Here is a 12,048-nt window from a genome sequence, read left to right as displayed (position 1 = left end):
ATTTTAGTGCAGTGAGTTTCCCACACCAAGGCATGTTGATCACGCATGTGCCAATTCATGCATGTAGTTGTCAAATTATTGCAATTTGTGCCTCTACGGAGATTTTTTTTGCAAATTTGACAGATAACGTGTGTTTGGTCATCCTTTGTGGTCTCAAAAAAGGCCCAGGCTAGGCAACCCTTGCTGCCCTTGCGAAGTGCACACTTACAATCTGTGCTGGCCACAGCCAGTTGGAGCTCAGGATGCAATGCTTGTTGTGGTTGCATCATTTTGTGTCTATGTGGGAAGCTGCAATGTAACCTCATCTTATTCCGCTTTCTCTGCTGAGCTACTCAGCTGTGTACCTCTGGGTTCACACCAAGTGGGATCTACAACCTCTTCGTCATCCTCTCTGTTCTCACTCCTCACCCTGAGAGTCACCTTTCTCTTATTCTTGCCCTGACACCACAGTTCAGTCTGCATGCGCCTCTGGTCTCATCAGGATCACCTCCACTCTTGGTGGTTAATGTTTGGTGGCGAGCGTCTGTATTCTGCTTGGACACTACTTCATCTGGGCCCACATCCAACTTGAAAAACGTTGGGGCATCGGTGCAGGTACTTTCCTTCTCTGGATTCTGTGATTCTTCGGAGCAGACCTCTGATGCCCATGGGATAGAATGTGTGAACAGATCTTTAAAATGGCCCCTGCGTTAAAGGGGGAAAAAAAAGAACAAAAAAAAACGCATCGCTCCTCTAACCTCTCCACACCCCCTCCCTCCTCATTGAGTAAAAATGCTCGTGAACGTGAACACGAATCAGAATGTGCTACGTTTGTTCTTAATTTGAAATTGGCGCACGTTTTCCGAACACGTTTCCTCATCTCTAATCCATCTCCCTATGTAACACTACAGTGCCTCCATGGCAATAACATACTTCATCTCTGTGAAGGAGTCACTCCAGTTGCTGCTGTGCAGGTTATCCATTAGTGGAAACATCTATAGAGTGAGGCTCTATGAACATGATAATTTTTTTTTGTTTTTTTTTTTTTTACAAATTGACTCAAAGTTTCCATTTTTTTTAACTAATCCCTTTAAGAAAAAAAACATTGGTTTCCACTTTGCATTACTTGTTGTTCTATTTTAGAAAGGATTCGTTTTACTAGTGTTAGTTCTGACAACCTTTTATGTTTAGTGCTAAATAACCGGATCCATTAAAATGATGACATAATGGATGAACTCACATTATGATCCGTTTCCAATAGATCTTAATAACAAAGTGAATCCGTCAGCAGGATTGTGCTCAGTAACCTACAGACAGTGTCAGGTCAGCGCCATTATACTGATTATAATGATACCTGGTGATTAAATCCATCTTGTGGTCTTTGTTTAATCTTTATTCTCTGTTTTCAGTTATGAGATTCTTGTGCTCCAGTGGCGGCCTGTGGGCGTTGCTGTGGGTGGGGCTGTGGGCGGAGCTTTATTTGTGGCGCTCTGCTTACATATGCATCTGTGTGGGCTTATGACAGGTCACTGATCTTTCACTGACCTGCCCCCTATTTTACATATAGTTTTGTTGGGGGGGGGCATTAAAAATTATCTTACTCATAATTTCTTTATTCTACCAAAATGGCAACGGCATCAGCGCAGTAGCATCTATCGAAACCATTTTGATTAAGCCTATAAAGATGCATATGTAAGCAGATAAGCAGAGCATCACAAAGCCCCACCCACGAGCTTGAGAATCTCATTAAGACCGGAGTCACACTTGCGAGTGCAATGCGAGAAACTCGTACAAGTCTCTTGCATCAGTACCCGGCACTGCCGCCGGCACTCAGGACCGGAGTGTGCGGCTGCATGTATTTCTATGTAGCTGAATGCTCCGGTCCCGAGTGCCAGCGGCAGTGCCGAGGATTGATGCGGAAGACTCGTGCAAGTTTCTCACATTGCACTCGCAAATGTTACCCCGGCCTAATTGAAAACTACAAATTAACATTATTGACAAACAAGAAAAATCGGAACAAGTACGTTTCATTTCAACCTATAGTGACAAATGGAATGAACTAAAAGAAATTATTCTTAAGCATTGGAAAGTCCTACAGGTGGACCCTACCCTTCAAAAAATTTTACCGGACCGTCCATCGTTTGTTGCTAAAAGATCGGCTAATCTCAAGGATACTTTGGTTCACAGCCACTATGAGCGGAAAAGGAATAAGAGTAATATAGGAAGACCTGGATTCTTTCCATGCGGAATGTGTAAAGGGTGTGCTAATCATTCCAAATCAACTAGCTTCTGTAACTTTGATGGATCTAGGGAATATCAAATCCGCAAACATCTTAGCTGTAATTCCCAAGGAGTTGTATACCATGCTCAGTGCCCGTGTGGCAAAGTATATATTGGGCTGACCACTAGGGAACTAAAGGTAAGAACCAGAGAACACGTTGGTGACATTTTAAGAGCTAAAAATGCAGGTAGTGATGTGCCCCTTAAACCCATTGCAAGGCATTTTAAATATCATCATGGATGTAATACAAGGGGTCTAGTGGTGAAGGCCATAGATCAGGTCACATTGGGTGTCCGGGGGGGCGATCTGGCCAGGCATCTGGCTCAGATGGAAAGTAGATGGATTTTTCGCCTAGGTACTCTTAGTCCTAATGGTCTTAATGAAAATTTTGGGTTTTCAGCATTTTTATAACATTTTCTATAATATTATCTTTCAACATCATATAATGTAGTTATTATTCAGAGGTATTTTTTTAGGGGTAGGGTGTTTTTATTCTATTTTGGTATTTGTATGTTTTATATGTGTGCTAACTTTGTTTTTGATTTATTTATAGTATATATTTATGGGTCTCGTTTTCCCTTCCGTGTTGTTCTGAAGATATTCCTTGGGCCTTCGCACTGGTGCTTCGGTTGAAGAATTTTCAAGAATCCATTTATTGTTGTTATGGCTGCTTATATATATATAGTTATTATTAATAGAAGATATCCATGTATGTATGTGTATGGTCCTTGGGACCTATGGTTGTGTATCGCCCTTTCGGGGGTATTCTCTTCATTTTATGTGTGTATATATATATATTAGGTTGTCTATGAGGAATTATGTTGTATATTTATATGTTTTTTATGGAGACCTATGTGAGTGGGATATGCTTTCTATGTGTAATGATGGATGTCTTGTTATCAACCGTTTTATATATATATATATTATATTTATTTATCAATAGGGTTTATTAGATGGGTCAGGCTAGCCCCCCTTTTCCTTGCACGCCTCACTTTACGTCTTTTTGGACGGCACTTTCTCTCCATTTGGCCTTTTGGCTGCTAAATAGCCTTATGCACTTTAATAATATTTATTTATTCACTAATGCACTTTATATTCTTCAATCCATTGTATTTATTTTTTGGAGGGTATATATACACGGCATTTTTGCCTACATTAGTATAAGCTTGGGTAACTTTGGTCATTATATATTTTGTACTCACTTAATAAATTAATTATTAAATTATTATATGCACTTTTGTCATCTATGCACTTTATTTACTTATTTATTTGTTAGTTTCTATGGGGTTTATTTTTTCAGTTGCGTTTGGCCTATATATCCATCTATGGAGAACCTTATTACCCTTGGGGCTATTACCTCCTGTTTTTGTTTTCATTTTGACACTTAGTCATTTAGTATTGTAGTTCCCTTGTCTCCTGTGTGATTGTGCGCATGCGCGGATCGCCATCTCCGTGCGCTTCTGACAGCGCCATAGGTGGTAACCGAACCGCTTGTGTTCCACTGCGGTTCACCGGGCGGATGTCATGAAGGGCTATTATATCCGGAGTTAGCCGGATCTGCGCATGCGCCGCTAGGTCATTTCAGAAGACCGCTTGTTACTTGCCGACGTCATTTGGCGGGGGATTCTCGGCACGGGATTGGTTAAGGGATTCCATAAATAATCACTCTACCTGGGTACGGACACGCCCCCGGAAGAAGCCAGGGCGAAACGCGCGTCGGGGCGCTGGGAAGGAGACGTGGGAGGACGCACATCAGCCACTTCTTGATTTGGTGAGCACTTCTGTATACCTTTCCTCTCCTCATGCCATGTGCGATTTGTTGTCATTATAGGCATATGGGGAGTGGTAGGTACGGAGACTTCAGTCTGCCTATGTACTTGGGACCTGCTATTATTTTTCCTATAGTGGATGCGATCTGCACCTAGAGATTTATAGGCCCAGTTTAGACCATAGGTAGGTAGGTGCTCCTTGGATACACATATTCATCTGTCCTTATGGACATTGTTTGTACTGTGCTTCCCCCTTTTCCTCCCATGAGGTACTATCTAGAGTATATGCTGTAGCTTTTTTTATATATATATATATTTATTTATATTGTTATGTTATTCTCAATAAATTGATTTTAAATCTATTTTTTGGTTAGCTTCTCTTTGGATGACAGTTACTCTGCTGCCATCTAGTGGTTTTTTCATTAAACAACAACCAGAAGACGGATTTCATCACCAGGTATCATTTTAATTAGTGTAACGCCGCTGACCTTACACTGTATGTAGGTTACTGTGCACAATCCTGCTGACAGGTTCACTTTAATGAAAAAAAAAAAAACATCAGACAATTTTTTTTTCTGTTTTTTTTGTACTTTAAGGCGGCCAGGGTGGTAGTCGTGGCAAGTAGTGTTCCCACACTCTGGCGCCCCACAGATGAAATACAATGTCCCTTCTTCTGAATGTTCAGCGTACCCAACAGTACACTCACATTTACTATCAGAGTCCCCCTCAGCTTCTGTCACTCCGGCTCTACGTTCCTGAGCTCCACAAATCATTCCAGAGACAAAGGTCTTTTCCAATGGTTTAACTTTACTAAGCAGAAGGGTATCCATCACATTTGCAGCACAAAATATACAGAGCGACATGTCCTGCACATTCCCTGCCTTCCAGGCATCCTCGGTTCTTCCTGACAACTCTGTTTCTCTTCTGGCAATCCCTGCCTGACTTCTGGACATTCTCTGTCCCACTTCCGTGCCTTCAGTCCCACACCAGCTTCCTACCATTCCCTCGTCCGGTTTCAGTAGGAAAAGGTGCCAGATTCGCCATCTCAGCTTCACCTGCCCCGGTCATAGACCCTGGATTCCCCTTGGAACGGTCCTGTCTAAGGCCTCTTTCACACTTGCGTTGGTATGGGTCCATCGCTAAGCGTCGGCGCACCGTACCAACGCACCCCCTGACGAAGGCTGACGCCGAAACGCGCGTCGGGGTCAGGCACATCCAGGAGACGGTCTCTACACCATCCACAGGTAATAGCATAATAGCATATGTGGCCTCAATCTTGTTGTTATAATATACTAATTGCAAGCACTGCAGGTACTTTATTTATAGAATAGTTATTAGCGGTGGCTACCATTTTGAGTCACCTTGCACTTGCACCTTATTGGGTCTACAGTGTATTTCCATTTACATACCTGCCGCACTTTTCCCTGTGGTCATTCATATATTTGTTTATTTATGATTTATTTCCGTTAATGGTGTTATATATTTATTTATTTCATGGTTTCAGTACTATGAATCACTGGAGTATTTTATAGCCATATGTTTCCGTCTCCTGGCACAGTGCCCCTCTTTTTTGGTATCTCTTTTCCCCTCCCCCACCAGTTGGTGTATCCCTATTTCAAATAAACGCATTATTTTCCAATTTGGGCATGCTATCGTTTTTTTTGTTCTTTTCCTGTGTTTATGTGTTGCCGAGATGTCCTGTACTTAGTCCATATTGGTACACACAGTAATTATTATTCAGCAATTTTTGGTTCTTACATATTTTTTATTTATTTATTCTGTGTGTTTACCCTGCCGTGAGATTTGTGTTGTGAAATTTCTGCACAACGTGGGCAGCGGATGCAGTTTTTCAACGCATCCGCTGCCCATTCTAAGGTCTGGGGAGGACGGGGCGGAGCTCCGGCCGCGCATGCGCAGTCGTAAATGGCAGATCCGACGTACGAAAAAACGTTCCTTTGAACGTTTTTTTTGTGCCGACGGTCTGCCAAAACACGGTAGATCCAGTGCACGACGGATACGACATATGTCCATACGTCGCGATCCGTCGGCAATACAAGTCTATGGGGAAAAAACGCATCCTGCAGGCACATTTGCAGGATGCGTTTTTTTCCCAAAACGACAGATTGCGACGGAGCAGCCACGATGCAAGTGTGAAAGAGGCCTAAGCTGATGGCCCAATGCACGACTCTCAGCCTGGGGCCCCTTCCTGCATAGCAGCTTTATCCCCACAGCTGGCAGACTGTCCCTCCCACTGCTGCTTCTTACTCCTTGCCCTATGCAAGGCTACCCGGTCTCTGCTGCCTAACCAGGAAGTCTCTATCCTATGTGCTATTGCTCTGCACTAAACTACTCTGTTAACTCCTCCCCTCTGGAAAACCCCTATGCTGCCTGTACCTAAGCTAGCATTCCTATTCTCTATCTCTAATATGCCCCCCTCTATTCTAGCCCCACTATTGTTCTATACTACCTTATATCCTATCCTAGCCCTAATCTTATACACAACACATAGTACATTTATATTACAGTACATAACACATCAATTACATTCACATTAATGAACATTAGGGAACCGCACACAATTAGTAGACCAAAGAGGGGAAAGCATAGGAGGGTCCCCGCCCCCTCCTTACTCTACCATCCAATAATGGACAGCAAAACAGAAAATATGCCTTTTTTTAGGAAACAGAAATACCCATCTAAATGACTGTATCCTGTAACATTTTATTTTTCATAAGAATGGAATGGACACGTGAACGGAACCTTACCAAACAGATCTAACACAATCCCGTCTATAGGGAACTTTGGCCTATGATATCAGTCATCCCTCTATTAGACATAAATGGGAATTTTGGCCATTCGATATGCAAGAAGCATCGGCTTTATTAGATCCCACCAACACAGTCTTTCTGAAATGCAAAGTAAGAGTCCATTTAAACAGATACTTTTTTAACCCACCGAGTTTTTCACGAGGAAGAAGCTTCAGGTCTTATTTTTTTCCCTGAAGCATTTTTTTTTTGTTTTTTTTGTTTCCTGATCGCTTTTTTTCTCCAGTTTTATTTTTAACTACATTGAATAATGAAGAAACCACTAGTGATTTTTCAAACAACTGTGCTGGAAAAAAACACTCAAATAGACGCCCGGCCTTCTTTTAAGCCTTCCCATCGACTTCGTATTGTATAAGTATGGCGTGTCTTCAGACTGGAAAATGCCTTTTAACCATTTGGCGTCTTTGGAAACCTGAAGCGGGTAAAAGACTTAACATATGATCTTATATAGAAATGCTAAATGTACATTCATTTGAACGTTACCCTGCGGATATGGGTGGCGTAAGTCTAAGACGCACAGTCCGGGCTGACCGCCACAAGTCTCCAGACCCAAACATTTATATATGAGGCCGTTGAGTTCAGGTCAAGAGACCTCTGGCTGTTCTGGACCATAAATGGTGGAGGCCTCAATGTGGAGGCCTCAAGGAGATCAATGTGAGCATATGAATGGTTCACAATGTCCCCAGAACACACCCACAGTCAGTAACTTATTGCATTTTTGTCTTCAAAATAAGCTTTTCTAATAAAGTTTATAGAGTTAAAATAGAGGATTTCTAGAATATTTAGCAATATTCAACTTTAAATATTAAAATAATTTGTCATCATCTTCATGTACAGGTTATAGAATACAAACCTTTGCGTTTCCTTTCTCCATCTTTGACTTCCACGTCAAAATCCGGTGGCTCAGAATAATTAATAGGCTGCAATCTGCATTTTCTGACTGGAGTTGGTAACGTGTCGTCTGAACCTGTGGAATTGCAGAGTGAAGGTGTGAGGGTCAATAAATCGATCCAAAATTCCTCTAACAAATACAAACTAGAACACAAATTATTCACCATCACACATACAATAAATGATATACCGTCATGGATGAAAAATTTGGCACCCTTGAAATTGTTTCAGAAAATAAAGTTTTCCTCCCAGAAAAATATTGCAATTACACATCTTTATTTCCTTTGTCTGTATCGGGACCCCCCAAAAAAAAAACGAGAATAAAAGACGAATTGGACATAATTTCACACAAAACCCCCAAAATAGGCGGAGCAAAATTGTAAAAAAAAAAAAAACAAGTGCAATGCCACAATTGTTTTAGGGTGAAAAAAAATTCTGAAATTTGTAAAAAAAAAAAAAAAAAAAATATATATTATTTTTTTTTGCTTTTGTCGTCATTTTCTGAGAGTAGTTTGAACTTGTTTAAAAAAAAAAATAATAATATTTTTGAAAAAACATTTTATCCTCAATTTTTACAAAATTTTAATAATCTCCTGAGGAGAAGCTGTGATGGACTGATCGCTTGTATTTAATCTTCTACCAACACTGACAACAGGCCGGCGTTCACAGGAGGATTATAATGACAGACATGGGGGTCATCAGAAGACCCACGACTGTCATGCTGCTTCCTGGCACTGAGGTTGTTAATATAAATCCATGAGCTCCACGCTTTTTAACTATATGGCATAAAAGATTAATCTTGTAATGACATCTGAGTGCCACCATATTCCTATCTTTGAAGAGATAGCATGGTTAATCCTGTCCACTTGTTTTACGGAGTTAAAGACCCTGAACACCTTTGACATAATAAAATAATTTTTTTACTTTAGTTAATAAAATTGCACTTCATTCTTTCATTAATTTTCAGACCCTCTGCTATGCAGTTTACAACCTTATCTAAGTGTTAGATTTTTCATTCATGGGAGTATCCCTCGCAGTAATATAGGCTGGATGTGAGGTTTCTGCATTTGCAGGGTACCGCTTTCTTCACTTACATTTATGTATCAGCATAGCTCTAAGGCTACTTTCACACTAGCGTCGTGTACTGCACGTCGCTATGCGTCGTTTTGGAGAGAAAATGCATCCTGCAAAAGTGCTTGCAGGATGCGTTTTTTCTCCATTGACTTGCATTAGCGACGCAGTGCGACGCTTTGCCACACGTCGCAACCGTCGTGCGACGGTTGCTTCGTGTTACGTCGGACCGTCGCCACCAAAAAACATTGCTTGTAACGTTATTTTGGTGCGTCGTTCCCGGCTTTTCCGACCGCGCATGCGCGGCCGGAACTCCGCCCCCTCCTCCCCGCACCTCACAATGGGGCAGCGGATGCGTTGAAAAACAGCATCCGCTGCCCCCGTTGTGCGGTGCATTCACTGCTAGCGTCGGTACGTCGCAACGACACAATTCGTCGTGCGTCGTCCGACGCTAGTGTGAAAGTAGCCTCACACTATATTTAGCTCCTCTCCATGTGTTTTCTGTTCTCCACAATACTATAAATATTTTCCTGTTTGTCCACTGCAGATCCTTCTCTCATTGTTAGAGATAGCAGAAGAGATTGTCCACTGCAGATCCTTCTCACATTGTTAGAGATAGCAGAAGACATTGTCCACTGCAGATCCTTCTCACATTGTTAGAGATAGCAGAAGACATTGTCCACTGCAGATCCTTCTCTCATTAATAGAGATAGCAGAAGACATTGTCCACTGCAGATCCTTCCCACATTGTTAGAGATAGCAGAAGACATTGTCCACTGCAGATCCTTCTCACAATGTTAGAGATAGCAGAACAGATTGTTCACTGCAGATCCTTCTCTCATTGATAGAGATAGCAGAAGACATTGTCCACTGCAGATCCTTCTCACATTGTTAGAGATAGCAGAAGACATTGTCCACTGCAGATCCTTCTCACATTGTTAGAGATAGCAGAAGAGATTGTCCACTGCAGATCCTTCTCACATTGTTAGAGATAGCAGAAGACATTGTCCACTGCAGATCCTTCTCTCATTAATAGAGATAGCAGAAGACATTGTCCACTGCAGATCCTTCCCACATTGTTAGAGATAGCAGAAGACATTGTCCACTGCAGATCCTTCTCACAATGTTAGAGATAGCAGAACAGATTGTTCACTGCAGATCCTTCTCTCATTGATAGAGATAGCAGAAGACATTGTCCACTGCAGATCCTTCTCACATTGTTAGAGATAGCAGAAGACATTGTCCACTGCAGATCCTTCTCACATTGTTAGAGATAGCAGAAGACATTGTCCACTGCAGATTCTTTTCTCATTGTTAGAGATAGGAGAATACATTGTCCACTGGAGATCCTTCTCTCATTGTTAGAGATAGCAGAATACATTGTCCACTGCAGATTCTTTTCTCATTGTTAGAGATAGGAGAATACATTGTCCACTGGAGATCCTTCTCTCATTGTTAGAGATAGCAGAAGACATTGTCCACTGCAGATTCTTTTCTCATTGTTAGAGATAGCAGAAGACATTGTCCACTGCAGATTCTTTTCTCATTGTTAGAGATAGGAGAAGACATTGTCCACTGCAGATCCTTCTCTCATTGTTAGAGATAGCAGAAGACATTGTCCACTGCAGATTCTTTTCTCATTGTTAGAGATAGCAGAAGACATTGTCCACTGCAGATCCTTCTCTCATTGTTAGAGATACTAGAAGACATTGTCAACTGCAGATTCTTTTCTCATTGTTAGAGATAGCAGAAGACATTGTCCACTGCAGATCCTTCTCACATTGCTAGAGATAGCAGAAGACATTGTCCACTGCAGATTCTTTTCTCATTGTTACAGATAGGAGAAGACATTGTCCACTGGAGATCCTTCTCATTGTTAGAGATAGCAGAAGACATTGTCCACTGCAGATTCTTTTCTCATTGTTAGAGATAGGAGAAGACATTGTCCACTGGAGATCCTTCTCTCATTGTTAGAGATAGCAGAAGACATTGTCCACTGCAGATTCTTTTCTCGTTGTTAGAGATAGCAGAAGACATTGTCCACTGCAGATTCTTTTCTCGTTGTTAGAGATAGCAGAAGACATTGTCCACTGCAGATCCTTCTCTCATTGTTAGAGATAGAGAAGACATTGTTCATTGCAGATCCTTCTTTCATTGATAGAGATAGCAGAAAACAATTTCTAATGAAGAGTATTTGGAAATCTGCATAATTTAACATTCTGACATATGAACAATAAAAAAATATTCAAAAAGGTGTACGTAGCCTTGAAAGGGAACCTGTCACCCCCAAAATCGAAGATGAGCTAAGCCCACCAGCATCAGGGGCTTATCTACAGCATTTTGTAATGCTGTAGATAAGCCCCCGATGTATCCTGAAAGATGAGAAAAAGAGGTTAGATTATACTCACCCAGGGGCGGTCCTGCTGCAGTCGGGTCTGATGGGCGTCGCGGTCCGGTCCGGCGCCTCCTATCTTCATCAGATGACGTCCTCTTCTTGTATTCATGCTGCGGCTCCGGCGCAGGCGTACTTAGTCTGCCCTGTTGAGGTCAGAGCAAAGTACTGCAGTGCGCAGGCGCCGGGCCTCTCTGACTTTTCCCTGCACCTGCGCACTGCAGTACTTTGCTCTGCTCTCAACAGGGCAGACTAAGTACACCTGTGCCGGAGCCGCAGCGTGAATACAAGAAGAGGACGTCATCGTAAGAAGATGGGAGGCCCGGACCGTGACGCCCATCGGAACGGACCGCAGCAGGACCGCCCCTGGGTGAGTATAATCTAATGTCTTTTTCTCATCTTTCAGGTAACATCGGGGGCTTATCTACAGCATTACAGAATGCTGTAGATAAGCCCCTGATGCTGGTGGGCTTAGCTCATCTTCGATTTTGGGGGTGACAGGTTCCCTTTAAGATTGAAGTGAATATAAAATACCGTACCTGTGAGAGGTACACGAGAGTCCTTCTTGTGAGTTTCATCATTTGGGGTCACTGTAAATCAAGTATCAGAAAAATTAATGCAAAACATAAAAAAGCACAAATTATTTCCTTGTCTATGGTATTGCTTGAGAAAAAAAAAAAGAGCACCGTCCGCCATCTCACAGTCTCAAAAATCAAGACCATGAATGGAACCACCACTCAACTGTAAGTGGGCATTTCAGGAGTCCGTTTTTTTTAGCATTGGAGGGGGTAGGACTTTTGAGCAATGTTATGTATTAAGTCTTTCGGAAATGTGATCGCT

The 12,048-nt window shown here is 42.0% G+C and overlaps 1 protein-coding gene across 3 annotated transcripts in view; it reads right to left on the bottom strand.

Annotated features, from left to right (window-relative positions):
• LOC143793269 (uncharacterized) overlaps positions 1-12,048 on the bottom strand; it is a 78,724-nt gene that overhangs the window by 17,721 nt on the left and 48,955 nt on the right. For 2 of the 3 annotated variants that reach the window (XM_077280095.1, XM_077280096.1), the window contains 2 exons: positions 11,748-11,798; positions 7,708-7,821 (listed from right to left, as the gene is read on the bottom strand). In XM_077280095.1, the coding sequence (XP_077136210.1) occupies positions 7,708-7,821; positions 11,748-11,798 (165 nt within the window). Of the gene's footprint in view, positions 1-5,819; positions 7,267-7,707; positions 7,822-11,747; positions 11,799-12,048 lie in introns of those variants that run through there. The other variant, XM_077280097.1, reaches the window with a different exon arrangement.

Source organism: Ranitomeya variabilis, chromosome 1, assembly GCF_051348905.1.
Source record: "Ranitomeya variabilis isolate aRanVar5 chromosome 1, aRanVar5.hap1, whole genome shotgun sequence".
Taxonomy (NCBI): domain Eukaryota; kingdom Metazoa; phylum Chordata; class Amphibia; order Anura; family Dendrobatidae; genus Ranitomeya; species Ranitomeya variabilis.
The sequence above is the reverse complement of the archived record's forward strand: the minus strand, read 5'-3'. Positions and strand labels throughout refer to the sequence as shown.